We start from the raw sequence: 14,815 nt of genomic DNA, 5'->3' as shown, positions 1-14,815 counted from the left end.
CGCCTGGCTGGCTCAGTCGGGAGAGTGTGCAACTCTTGATCTCGGGGTTGTGAGTTTGAGCGCCACCTTGGGTGTAGAGATTACTTAAAATCTTAAGAAAAAAGAAAAAAAACCACCCCAGTATCTCTAGGTTCATAGTATAGGGGAGTCACCGCTATTGTTCCCCTGTGCTGAGGGCTGGGCCACAGGACCGAGCTGTGCAGACTAGACAGCTCGTGGCCCTTGCAGCCTGGCTGGGAAGACAGATGCCTCTCAGGTCCCTGGAGCTGAGATGAGTGTTACAGGAAGGGAGGTACAGGGTAAAGTAGCCAGGGCAGTGACCAGAGAGGGGAAGTGTGCCCAAGGTCACACAGCTAGTGAGCACTGACCTTCTTGGTTCTCCTCCAGGGTCGCTGCTCGTTTCCATGTCAGCACCTCACTCAACCCAAGAGCTTTGGGGCTGCCTCCGATGGAAACCCCCAGCGGCAGCTCTGAGACACTCTGCAGTGAGCACGTTCGTAAGAATCAGAGGGAGATACTGTCCTTGGGCTGTTTCCATCTCACTGCTTGGTCAGCGCCAATGGGAAAACTTCCCAGAACACCCCGGCTTTTCACCCAACTGCTTCTACATGAAGAGCTGGGAAATGCAGGCAGTTTGGTGCCTGTAGGTTGTGCTGACCAGCCCAGACCAGCCCAGACCAGCGGGCTCCAACTCCACAGTCAGGGAGCAGAGCCGTCTGCATCACACACACTCACGCAGGCCTTGTCAATTCCATCCGGTCCCTGGGTGGGTCACTCTGTGCTCACGGTGCCCGAGTCAGCCACCTTGGACCCTTGGTGTACAGACCACTTGGTGGTACAGACAGGACCTTGCTTTCTCTTCCTTCAGTCCTGCCCTCTGCTCACAGGGGGCAGCTATGGGACGGTCTGGCCTGGGCTGGTGCCAGGGCCAGTCTCTCAGTCTGGGCTGAGCCTTGCACTGCAGGGCGGGGAGCAGATGGAGCTCTTTTCTCCTGCTGGTGCCGTCAGGAACTGAATCACGGCTGATGGGCTGTGTGTCATCTTGCCTCTGGACACGGTGACCATAGAGAGAGCCCGTTCTGTTCCATGGGCCATGAAGGGCACGAAGGGAAGGAAGGCCGAGGGCGGAGTCTGCTCATAGCTAGTGATCATCCGAGGTTTCCAGTGACCTGGTGGGCTCACACTGCAGGAGTTAAGGAGGGAGGATTTACAGAAAGGTTTTCTGGCAAGTGAACTGGGCTGCGAACCCCATTCAAGTCAGAGAGGTGGAGGGCATTGTCCTCTCCACCCAGGTCTAGTGAGGGTGAGGTGTCAACAGCACCCCAGGAAGGCTCCCTGTGTGTTCTTGTGGCTGTGGGGACATGGTGCGTGGAGTGGACACAGGCAGAGGAACCGAAAGGCCAGAAGCTGTTTCTCTCTCGGTCCTAAGGCATCAGGACAGGCAAGAGAGAGAGTTACTGCCAGGCTGAGAAGAAACACAGACTCCCCTTTGGCAGTGGGGCGATGCTGCATGCCTGTTTGGGACCCTCTGAGGGACCTGAGCTGGGAAGGCCAGCAAGGAGCCACTAATAAGGGATCCCGCCCAAGCTGAGCTCCTATGGAAGGAGAGAGCTGGCTAGAGTAGAAGGAGAGGGTCACCAGCCCACTATAATCAAGGCCTGGCCCCTGGCAAAGTGAGTGGTGGCTGAAATATCCGAGAGGGATCCTCCAAAGAACCCAGGAAGCCTGCCAGGAGAGGGAGCTTGAACTGTCAGGTCCAGATCGCCAGTGCCCACTTATAGGCTGCTCTGCGGCCCGGGGTTTCCCACTCCTGGACTCAGGCACCCAAAACTGCGAGGGGAAGGAAGGAAGCTGGCCCTTGACTAGGCTCCAGTGAGGAGCTGGGAAGGTGTCATCTCGCAACGAGTATTGAAGTGTTGATGAATATACTTGCCATTCTGATTTCTGAATTGAGACTGTGTCTTGTGATTTAAAGTGCACTGAGAAAGTCGTGGGGACTGCTGACCTTTTCATCTAGTGGGAGGGGACTGGGAGCAACACCGAGAAGTAGGTGTTTTAATGACATCTTGTGAGTTCTCGTTGAATGTCACATTTGCATCAGGGTCTCATCGACCTCTGAGGTAATCAGTGGGACCCAAGCTGGCATTGGTCTGTGTGCCCCCCCCCCCACATGCCTGTGACAGGACATGGCTGTGTAAGGCCTTGGGGGGAGGGCATGCAGGACCAGCCCGGGGAGGGAGGATGGGGGGCTCCTGGAGAAGACGTCTGCGCAGGTGCCGGGGCTGGGCCTCGAGGGGCAAGTCTGGGTGCCCAGCAGGGAGCAGGTCCCATGGGAGCTCTGGTGACAGCCCTGGACTGGGCTGGTGGCAGAGGCTTTTTAGGGCCCGATCTCCCACTCCCTCCAAACAGGACTTTCCTCCCTGCTCCCTGCCCACTCTGGGTTTCCTAAGTGGGGAGGGAGCTCAGGTGCGGCTGCCGCTCTTTGGTTCACGGCTTCCTCCCACCCTCTGGGTCTGAGTTCTGCACCCCCATCTACAGCTTCACGCATGACCTGAAACCTTGGGTTACATTGAATTTGGTCCCGCTGGGGCTGGGCTGGGGCTGAAGTATGTAGGGAAACCTTTTCTCCACGGCTGCTTAAGTTCACCTCGAGGCACACCAACACTGGCCTAAGCTCCTTCGGTTTTTCTTACCTGCACCAGGCTTTTAATCTATTCCCACTTCTGTTGTAAGCCCTACACCCTTAACTATCTAGTCTCTGCAAAGTTTCCAGAGTGACAATTTTAAAATATAAAAAAAGATGTCAGTCCCCTGTTTAAAATCCTTCTATTGTGCTCAGAGTAAAATACAAGCTTCTAAATAGGACCTGAAAATATCTACAGGACCTCACGTCTGTCGCCTTCTCCGGACCCCCCTCGCGTTGCTGTCCACCTTGCCCCTCCTCGTGGCCACCGGCTTCCGGCTGGCCTGCATGCAGCTCTCCAGGCGCGTTCCCGCCCTCAGGAATGTGCTTTCCCCCGCCCTTCGCCTGGCTCGCTCTAGCGTTTCTTTCAGGTCTTGGCTTAAGCATCATTTTCTCAGAAAGGTCTTGACCTCCTGTTCTTATAAGATTACTTACCACTCTTTTTGGTATGCATTTATTGTGCTTGTTCAAACCTCTTCCCCGTACTGGAAGCTTCGTTAGCGTTACGGGTGGCCATCTGTTTGGCTCACCACCTACCTCCCCGAGCCCAGTACCGTAGCTGCGCAAAATACAATGGGCGCTCCAAACGGTGTGCGCGCCCAGGGACAACACGCATGCGCTGTCCGCTCAGGCGCACACTGGCTAGCAGGTGTTCACCCGCTACGCGAGCCACGCTGGAGGGGCCCGGGGGGGAGGGGTTTGCTGGGCACCTTCTTCTTGCTATGCCTCAGCTCCCAGACCCAAAGAGCCGGCGCTTCTGAGCAGCCTCGCCCGTGGACCAAGAAAGGCCTGTGTTGGTCACCCAAATACGTTCTGGTGATTTTGAGTTATTTGGACTCCCTTTCACATCATTGAAATTGGGGTAAAATAGGTTTATTCTGCGGATTAAATGGGGGTGAGGGAGAGAGGGAGGACATCTGGAAATGCCTGCCACGGGCCGGACCCTGTGCTGGGTCCTGCGTGAGCGCGATCGGCGGGAACGAGCTCTGTGAGCCGCTGTGACTGCAAGAGCGCTCGCTGAGCGAGGGTGGAGTTCGCGGACGGCCCTTGGGCTCCCGGAAAGTCAGGGAGAACCAGGTGTGACCCTGGGTGAGAACCAACGGGGCTGCCCCTTCCCGCTCCCCGGCATCGCTCCTTCCTCCGCAAGCCCGCGGCCTGCGCTGTCACCCTTATGCTTTACCACGACGGGGTGGAGACTCCGCCGGTTAAGGGAATTGCCAGAAGTGACACAACAGAAGGACTTTGAATTCGAACCCCAGTTTACGGGCACCACATGGCTCTCTGTTATGAACCGAATAGTGTATTCCCAAATTTGTTATGTTGAAGCCCTAGCCCCCCAGTACCTTAGACCGTGACTGTGTTTGAGATAGGGCCTTAAGGAGGTGAGTAAATTGGATGAGGTCATAGGGGTGGGGCCCTAATCCAGTTAAGACCAACGTCCTTCTATGCAGGCGAGTGACACCTGGACACTGTGGTCCGCTTTGCCTCTGCTTCCTGAAATCTGGATTCGTTCCCCGTGGTTTGATGGGTGCCAGTTAAGGCGCAGATGTGTTGTGTGAGGGTGAGGATATGCAAGGATGACTGTCAACAGCCCTCCCAGAGCTCAGGATCTAAATGGGAGGACAAACATCAATTCCTGCGCTTGCCCTGGAAGTGCTGAGTGTCCAGAAGAGACAGAGCCTGGACAAGCCTGCTTGAGTGGCTGGGATCCGAACTGGGCTTGGCGGGAGGAGCTGAGCTCTGGTCTGTAGGAGCTGGTGGTGATTGTTTGTGGCCTGTTTCTCCTTTCCGGATGTGATTCTCCACTTGACTGTGTGGAGACTGGCACCCCAAATTCCATGGCAGGGGTTTAGGTGTCCAGCGGGGTTGTGTGTGGCTTCCAGCAAAATACTGCCTGCAGATCCCCTGGCCACACACCAACAGAGGCTGGCCCCCAGCCTCTCGGGCCTTGTGGGAGTGCAGGACCCCCACGCCTCTCCAGACTAGCGAAAAGATCAGGGCGGAGCCTGTGTTGACCCAACACTTCCAAGAACTGAGAAACTGTGACCCCTTTTCTCAGGTGGAGGTTTGGCAGAAACTGATCAGCAGGTCACACACCTGTTTTCTCTTCTCCTTGGGGTCCCGCTTTCCCTGAGGCCTGCACCCCAGGTAGGAGAGGCCGTGTGAGTGAGTCCTGGCCAAGGACATGTGACCGAAGTAACGTGTGGTGCCTTTCCGAGCACCTCCCGTGCACAGTCCTCCGTGTTCCCATTCTGCAACAGCCTGGAAGAGGGTGAGGCTAAAAGAAGGAAGGCGTCGAGCCGCGCTCAGAGGAGGCTGCTTCCCACATCTCACTTGAAGGCCTGGGATTTCTAACCACTAACATCCAACAGAGAAGGCACCAAAGTAACAGTGGGGAAGAGATGGATCACTTCCTGACTGGGATGCCTGACTCTGGCCTACCCAGAACTCACTAGAACACACAGGGGTGTTAATGAAACAAAACTATTCTCTAACTGGCTGAAGAAAGTCTGTCTTTCAATTCACTTGGGCCTTTCTTTGATACTCAGTTTCTTTCCAAGGGTTATTTGGATTTGATTACACTAGCAAAATAGCAGACTGTTGTAAAGTGTATGTGTGGGTGCAGACCTCAAGTATCCCTTGAGGGGCAGCGTACCGTCTTCAAACTAAATAGCTCAAGAATCCTGAGAGTGAATCCATGATCTCAAATACTCATCAGCTTTTAATAAAATTTGCTACAGTAGAAATTAATAGAGACTGCAATCTATGACTAATATTAAGGATGACAGACAACAATAAATTATGCAATCAAAAATTTAATAACAAAGATACTATTTTTAACATGGTCAAATATACTTGGCTAAGTCCAGATTTTAAAAAACAAAAGAATCTAGCCCAACAGTACAACCATACAGCTTTTATACAGAACATTCCATAGATCAACAGAAAATACATTTGAGCACAAAAATAAAAAATATTTAAAGAGAATCTCTAAGCAGCATTTTATTTCTGCAAAACAGACATATATCTTGTACTGATTAAATATCTACAAGTGCTTTTCCTTTACAAAAATACATATATTCTTAATAGACTAAGTCATTAACAATGACCTGGTAATCTTTCACTTCAATTTGAATGATTTATAAGCTAAATCTTACAACCACAAAAAGGTTTTTATTTGTATTAAGATGTTACCACTTTTGACAAAAAAAGCTTAAAATACTTTATATTTCAAAGGAAAATTAGCAACGTAACTGTACAACATATTCTAGGATGGTTATGTCACGTGAGGGCTACCCTATTAAAAACTGGTGCTTGCTGTTGTGTTGCCAGATGCAGGAAGCCGCGGACGGCTGGCGCTCTCCCACAAGCTCTTGTCGTGGGCCACACCTTCGTAAGGACACTTAGGCCCCCATCCCCATTCTAAAAAATACAGCAAAAGAAAACTGACCCCCCAAAATGTTAGGCTGATCCTATGACGTTTCTAATGTGTAGAACTTTTGCTCCAGTGGACTGAGGGGAAGTCTAGGGGTAGATGGTCTCTTTACTATCTCTAAATTGCCCAGAAATATTTAATCTTCATTTGTTCTAAATTAGTTTCTTACTCCATGAAGCTCTGAAAGATGGAAGAAAACTAGACCTGGTATTTTAACACCTCTGTTTTACTTGATTCTCTGTTTAAAGAGAATTAAAACTAAAAGGCATTTCTGAACAATGTCTCAGGATTGAATCCTAGAAAAGGGGGCACAATGAGTACACATATTTGAATGAGCATTTCAAATAAATTATATTTAAGTTTAATTTCATAACTTTCTGAAAAGGAAGTGCTCAAGCATTTTATTTCTATTTGCAAATTCTATTTGCAAAGGATAGTGAGTAAGCACACTGTTTGTGAAGACTACTTTACACGAGGAAGAGAATCATTTTAAATTATTGGGAGAATGCCTTTGCTTTAAGAAAAAGAAAACCATGAAAACCTTGTAATGTATATTTAAATACATCTTAATGAACTTCCAATCTGATGTTTTTCCATCAAAATACTACACGTAGAACTAGGTATATCAAGTAAATCCAGAATTGATTGGTTATTTTGTGCTTTCAAAGGGGTTTCTGAGTCTCTAGTATATTTAATATTTTTCAGGTTTTCATAGACCAGATCTGACAGACATGTTACGTTCCTTAGTGCAGGGATATGTATCTCAAAGTATTAAGAGCATTTTCATGTTTGTTTCTAATCCAAAACACTAAAGTTACGGCAAACTCATTCATTTTTGCAGTTCCTACAACCAGCATCTTACTGGTCCTAAAGCTTAGCCTGCTGGAAGATTCCTTATGATAAACCAGAGTATGTAACAGAGTGCCTCCAAGGAGGTCTGTCCAGTGGCCTATCAGAGAGACTGCGCCATGTGAGGCTTTACCTTCAAGGTGGCCCCGGCGTCCGCTCCCAAGGAGAACGGGGGGTGGGGGGGGGCAATGCTTCACTTGATGCATATGCTCTCGATCTGGGCCCCTTTCGCCAAGTTTGGCTGTGTGGCTAAATTCTAATCACAAGAATTACTGAGAAACAGGTCGAAGAGTTACTTGAAAATAAAATAGTCCTTTATGAAAAATTTGCTTCTGAATACAAAAAAAAAGCATTTACTTAGGTAAGTCCAATAGAATGTACTATTTTTCTATACACATAAGCATGGTCAGCACTTCTACCAAAGTCTGCCTTTAGTAAAATTTCTTATGTTATTAAGAACCCAGGAACTAAATAAGCATAATTTTAGTTTATATGGCCTCCATGAAATGGATTAAAGAGCTTCTCAAATTAGAATTTAAAATCTCCATTTTAGTTTTCAAAGGATGTATTACTCCCCCTTGCATCCAGGGGGAAGCCAATTGTGGTGTTTATCTCTTTCTCACCTTTGAGGATTTTCTAAAACCTATCGAGTGGTGCTGGAAAAACAGGGACATATTTGAAAGGACGTGTGCTCTGATTATTGCAAGAAAAACCTACATTTCATTGATCTCATCACAAAAATTCAGTTTAAAGCCTTTCTTTGGTGATATTTTAGCAGTTACTCAAGGTTATTGCGTTACTAACTATATAAAATTAAACTGCAACCTAGAAGAGTCCAGCCTCCAAACTGTTAAAACTGTCTCTCTTACCACGGTTATTAATGAACAGTAGAATTCTTTGGTGATCTCTATTTCTTATGAAAATCTTTCAAAAAGAGATTACTCTTAACTTATGAGTGCCTAGTTAGATACAAAACCATTCATAAGAGACAGGTACAGATAACTCAAAATTTATGCAATAAATCTAAACAGAAATGCACTTTAGCAATGAGGCACTTTCTCTTAAATATTTCAATAAAGCTAAACAGTTCACGATATTATATAACCCACTTTGTTCCCCCTTAAAGAGTCATTTAAATTTAGATTAAATTTGAGTGTATAATGTAGTTGAGCAAACTCATTACATTTATAAAATGTGGCATATTCGTATGGGACATATTTCCAATGAATATAGAAATAATATACTTTTAGAAAAGTAAAAGACCTTACCCAAGGTACCTGTACCCCAGACTGAATGACCTTATATTTCCTCATCAATGAGACTTTATTTTCTTATATGTAAAAGTGTTTTGTTAATCTAGAGAAAAAGCGATATTCTGATTTTTCTATTAACGGATGTGATCACGCCAGCTAACATTGTATCTGTGGACCACAGTCCTCCTTTATAGCCCAGGTTCCCCGACCCTCTTGCCTCTCTGATCTCTAAGGCAGAGAAAACAGGTGACAAAATCTTTTACGGAAGTAAAGTTCTTTCGGTTCTCTGCTTAAGAAACAACAGATTAAAAAAAATTAGTTTGATTCCCCAATTTTGCAGATTCAGATGGTTATTTCTACAGGTTATTTATATAAAGAGTTTTATTAGCACCCTAAACTTATAAAACTAACCACAAAAATTGCCTGTATATTTTTTCTGGATCTGGTTTCTTGGAAACTCCACAATCTGACTTAGGGGATAATTAGTGTATTGCTAGACATGAAAGTAGTCCCATACTTAGAAAATCATAGTTGAATATCAATACCAAAAGAGGTTGGTCGAAGAAGTCTATGGTTCTTAATAGTAACACTGTATTACTCAGGACCATCACAAAATGTGTACCTTTCCCTAACCGGTAACTGATGCCCTTCTTTACGTAAGGTTTTCTTTCACGTTTTGGCACATATTCCATTGCATTTCAGTAAAAATGTTAACATTGAATAAAGGAATTTTATATAAAACTATTCTCAATCCCATAATTGCTTCCTATATATTCCCTTGGAAAAGAATGAAATTACATGAGATGAGGCAGCAACAGGCCAAATTTAAAGAGATCAGGTATGCAAAACTCATTTAAGGCTGTCGTTTTGGCTAGGGACGCAGTAACATGCAGGTCTCATTTGTGGTTTTTAAAATGCACTCTCAATTCATTTTGAGTTAATTAACTTCCATATGTAAAACACTATTTTAATCACTGACCTAGATATGACAGATTGATAATTTTAAAATTTCTTAGGGATGTCAGGGAATTGGAATTCACAGCACAGCAGAATAATTTCTGTAGATGAGAGTAAATTCTGTTTTTGGTTGAGTGTAATGGTCTGTTCTATTTTAAAAGAGTTAACAAAACTCTGCCTTTGAAATTCTGCTTGTGAGTCCTTCCAGACACAAACACAATCCAACAAAATGAAATTCAGAAAGCATTGCCATAACCTTTGTCACAAAACAGAAACAAAAGAAGACTTTAATACAGACACTCTAACTTGAAACAAAGACACATGGAAGAGATAATCATGAAGTTTCAGCCTTTTATGTTGTGAAATGCATGAAGATTTAGCTGTATTTTTGTATGTTTTTAGAGTTGTACAATGTTATTTCTAAGAAGCATTTTGAGATTCAGAAGGCATTAATCCGTGATACATTTTACTGGAAAATGTAGCACACCTACAATGCATACAATATAAAAACTATGTGTGTAACACACAGATTGTGCTCATGTCAGATTTCTAGAACAGTTTTCCTAACTTTCAAGATTTTTCCTAAGTTTCAGAGGTTAACTTGTTTATTTTGAAGTAATTAATAAAACTTAATTTCCAAAGAAGTTTTTTGAAAACAACTGTAAGTTTTAAAAGGTTTAAAATGAAGTTCTTCATATAATTTAAGGTAACAAGACTTTCTTTGACTTGCAAACTAATCTCAAAATGAATGGAAGACTTAACAAAACTGCAAAATCAAGGACATTATCACAGCCATGACCTTAATGAATTTATGTATAAAACCGGAATCCCATTTCCCCCTGATTACTACAGGATCTAAAATGAAATATCCTCAAACCATTAATTTTGGTTAGCATATTTACCTACTACACTGCATTTATTCTAGTTAACGCATATGGTTTGGAAATGTGATAGGTAACTAACAGTTTTAATTGATAATTGCCTTGAGACTTCTGAAATCCATAAAATAGCTAATGTTATCTGCTCTAGAAATCCTAATATTTAAAATCATCATAACCCTCTGCATGCCACAATGACACACACCTAAGGCCAACTTAAAAAGAGAGACACTGTACTCGTTAAATGGGAGCCACAACATAATGATGCATACATAAAACAGGCTACACAGTGACGTTTCATGAAGCAGCACCTGCTTGTCATAAGGCATTATGAAAGACTGACCTTACTGACGCATTAATTTTGTTAGAGTAAATGTGACCAGCTGTCCACATCTCGAATGGTTGTGAATTGAACTTCAGGTCTCCACGAAATCACACACATTTTCAACTGGGAGGGCTACGACACCCTCCTTGTGCATCTGGTAGACTACACACAGCCGGAGGACTTAAATGTCTACAGCTATAATGTGCTCTAATGATAAGAATAATTGGAATTCTTCCCCAAAGACTTGCACACTCAAGAGTGAACAATTTTGCACACAAAAAGCTTACTGAGAACAGGACAGTGGCTCAAAACCACTCTTCTAAATACTTTCCCGTACAAAATAACTTCAAGATACATTAATTATTTCTTGTACAGTACTCTATTTAAACAAAAATTAATAAAATATTAAGTATGTGAAAACTGCAACACCACACAGATTGAGTCATAGTACTAGTGTAATCAAACATCAGAACAGTCTCGGAACAGGCAAGCGAGATAGGCGGGAGGCTGAATCATGGCTGCACACCTGGCTGATTTCCACCCTGACTAGTACCGCACACTGAGACGGCACAGACACCTTATGCAGACAGTTCAGGAGCAGAATGGCACTTGGTTCACTCTTAATAGAAACAACATAAATGCAACTGACAATTTAGAGACAGACAATGGCCTTATTTGCATGCTGAAAATCTGGTTGTGTCCCTCTCGTCCACACACCGTTCACTGTGCGATCTGTTGATGAGTAAACAAAGTGCAGGATTCATCTCAGTGGGATCTAGGCCCCTTGGTCTAACCGAAATCGATTCTTGGTCGATACTGCAATACCATGGGGTAGGACTATAAAATAAAAACATGATGATGAATAAGACTGTGTTTATATGAAAACAATAAAGATTATATATAAAAGATTTTTAGAATGCAGGGTTATACTTTACAGTATTTCCTGGTACTAGGGATTATGATAAAGACTAGTTATCATTAACATTATTTTTAAATTGCCATTTTTTCAGAATCAGTCAAGTTTTCTGTCCTATGTAACAAAGGTCAAGTTCAAAGGCTCAACGATGTCACACTGATGTGGGTATATGAACCGTACTAATTGACACTTAGGGAGGGGCAGGGCCAGGGGAGGACCGAAGGCTCTGGGTTCTGCGTAAAGGCGTTCATGCCGTCAATCGTTAACCTTGTGGGGCTGGATTCCATCCCGAGCTGCTGTCTGTGACAGCCCACTGAGTCACACAATAACAGACCTCTTGATAGGAATCCATGAAACTGGGGTAGTTTTCACAAATTACATTTTTTTAAAGTTAAGTTTGACACCTTTTTCTTTTTAACATTTAAACTTTAATGGTCCTTAAAAAAATGAAAAACAAGTAGCTGTTACATGAAACATTTAGGTTGCTACCTCCTTTCAATGGTCAGTTGATACTATATTCACAGTGGGCTCGTCTGTAATTGAAAGGTGCGGGTGGTCCTTGGTTTCTCTGACTCTGGAAAAGGTATGCTGCGTCACCACACTGGAGACAGAAGTGATTCCTGCCCACAAGGGGCACGGGCCACGCGGCCCTCTCTGTTTCTCCCCGCGGTTTGACCATATCATTTAGAACCTAAACATCACAGAGTCAGAACGGTCTGGAGAACCAATGGTTTTCCTTTTCTGAAAGCTGCAGATTGCCTTTTAAATGAAATTTCAAGGAGCAACTTTTACGAAACCAAGAAAGTGCGGAGACTGTCACTGACGGTTCCCCTTCATCTCCGTGTAGGTGAACATAAAACTCCAGGACAGAAAATCGTGTACTTTTTCATATCAGTGGGAGAGACGGACCGAGGTTCTATAATCCTAAAAATGACCATTTCTGTACTTATCATAGCTATGTTATACACTGAGAAGACTCGTCGTTGGAGTCTTTTCCCATTTAGCTCAGGATGGGACTGGAGGATGGGAATGAAAATTTCTAGGTCTTGCCCTTTCCAGCTGAGGACGTACGGTGATGCCACCAGGAGTCCTGAGGACTGGAGTAAAAGTCACAGTCTCTTAAGATTTCCATGGTCTAAATCTATTTTGGCTTAAATTCTGTTTACTTGTTTTTATTTAAACTTTGTTCCTTTTTTTTTTTTTAAAGATTTTATTTATTTATTTGACAGAGATAGAGACAGCCAGCGAGAGAGGGAACACAAGCAGGGGGAGTGGGAGAGGAAGAAGCAGGCTCATAGCAGAGGCCTGATGTGGGGCTCGATCCCATAACGCCGGCATCACGCCCTGAGCTGAAGGCAGACGCTTAACCGCTGTGCCACCCAGGCGCCCCAAAACTTTGTTCCTTCTGAACAAGAGTGTCTGGGAGTGGCACAGGAATCTGCATTTTATAAAAAAACCTCTCTGGGTTTTCTGAAGCTCAGCCAGATGTGGCGCCTGCTGCCCAGACATCCTACCCTAACTTCGCTACTTCCCATTCTTCCTGGCCCTAAAGTGGCTGCTTGTCCTCCGTCACAACAATCTTCCCAGCTGTGCTCTCCATTCTGGACTGTTGAATCTGCACACTTGTGGCAAATAATTAAGTCATCTGTTCTAGAATCCCTTCCTAATGTATAGAAGAATCCACCACCAAGTCTACTGGGATGAAGGTAGAAAGGGAAGTAAAATGGCTTAGTTGTCAGTGGTCAGGATCTTCTGGTTATAGCTGAAAACCAGTTGGTTTTGTTTTCTCCAAGCAACCATTTGTGTTTGTTCTATGATGACACATGAAGTTTAATTTTATTGAAATGTTTTAAAATGCTGGAAACTGTTAAGACATACTTTAAGTTCTAGTTGTATTTCAGTTTGCTTTCTGAAGTAATACGGCGCTCCGCATGTACTATCATGAAATATGGCCCATCACCCCCCTAGCGTTCAGTGACTGTTCTGAATGGACCTACTTGTAGACTTGCTAGTCCTCAGTCTCATCATGCACTAAAATAAAACACAGATACTTCCACAGTATATATTTCAATTGTGAAAACTTTAGAAAATAATGCTGACCTTCACTGATGAACTACTTTTCTAAAAAATCTTCATCATAAAAGTAATGTGATAGATTTGGAAAATAAAGAAAAGCACCAAGGAAAAAGCAGTATCATTTAAATACCACCATTCAAAGATAACTACCATAATTATTTTAGTGTATATCCTTCTAGTCTTTTTGTCTATGTATGTATTTTTTTTTCAACACTGTAATCATGCTACACATATTGTTTGGAAAATAATTTTATCCGTGTAAAATTTTAATTTCCATTAGAAAATTCCATGACTTATTTCTATACTATTTAATATCCTATGTGATATTTTTAAAAGATGAATATAATGCTTTTACAGAAAAGAATTATAAGTTACAATAAATATCCTTTTGTCATATGTTTTAGTTTATTCCTTTTTTTTTTTTTCCAATTATAAATTATCCTTGACCCAATGATCAGGGCTGGTTCCTAGATGTGGAACTACTAGTTCAAACAGCATACACATTTTTAAAGGCTTTTTGATAAATATTGTCACCCTGGGCTTCAAAAAAGTTATTCTATCTTTACATTTCCAAAAGAAATATGAGTGCTCATTCTTCAATGGCCTCATCATTAATGAGTACTATCCTTTCTTCTCTCCTAATATGGCAATTTAATAAGCATAAAATAGTATTTTATTTCTTCTAAAGAAATTAACCATTTTTGTATGCTAGTCAGTCTTGTTTCCTTCTTTTGTGACTTCCCTAAGCATGTCTTTTGTTCATTTTGTTTTGTTTTTTCATTTTTCTAAGGAAAGGTGAATTCTGTCTTACAGATTTGTATGAATTCTTCATGGATTAAGGACATTAAATCTTTCTGTCCTATATGCAACTATTTCCTCAGTTATGGTATTTTTGCCATGTACTTTTCAATATTAACAGTCAACTTGGTTTGTCTTTGTTTCTTCTTATATGTAAAATGAGAAAGGCCATCCCCATTCTGAGACTATTCAACTATATTTCTTCCTGATCTTTGATGGTATCAATTTTAATATTTACCACTTTAAGCCATGAAAATCTCCTGGAACGTGAGGTATGGACTAAATCTCCATCCCTACCACCAAAAATTTATTGGAAACAAACCTATTAGATCACACCCTACCCCCCACATCTACACTCTGAGTTCACTGATTACCCCAGCCAACTACCAACCACTGTCCCTGGTCCTGCCTCACTGGCCTCCATGCAACCCTCAAGCAACCAGACATAACCACGTCTCCGGATCTTTCCGCTGTGTTCCCTTTGTCCGAAGCACCCTACCCCAGATACACACATGGCTAGTTCTCTCATTTCCTTTTGATCAAGAATAACCACCTTAAAGAAGTCTTCCCTTGGCTATCTTATCTAAAACAGTCTCTTTAATTTTTCTTTTAACACTACAAATTTTACTCATTTATTTTTCATG

At 43.3% G+C, this 14,815-nt stretch overlaps 1 protein-coding gene across 2 annotated transcripts in view; it reads right to left on the bottom strand.

Annotated features, from left to right (window-relative positions):
• Positions 1-5,483: 5,483 nt before the first annotated feature.
• The window catches only part of PCGF5 (polycomb group ring finger 5), a 67,138-nt gene continuing 57,806 nt past the window's right edge, over positions 5,484-14,815 (bottom strand). For both annotated transcript variants that reach the window (XM_002917293.4, XM_011222400.3), the window contains one exon: positions 5,484-11,218. In XM_002917293.4, coding sequence (XP_002917339.1) covers positions 11,171-11,218 — 48 coding nt within the window. In that variant the 3' untranslated portion in view covers positions 5,484-11,170. The remainder of the gene's footprint in view (positions 11,219-14,815) is intronic.

This window comes from Ailuropoda melanoleuca, chromosome 6, assembly GCF_002007445.2.
Source record: "Ailuropoda melanoleuca isolate Jingjing chromosome 6, ASM200744v2, whole genome shotgun sequence".
Lineage (NCBI taxonomy): Eukaryota > Metazoa > Chordata > Mammalia > Carnivora > Ursidae > Ailuropoda > Ailuropoda melanoleuca.
The sequence above is the reverse complement of the archived record's forward strand: the minus strand, read 5'-3'. Positions and strand labels throughout refer to the sequence as shown.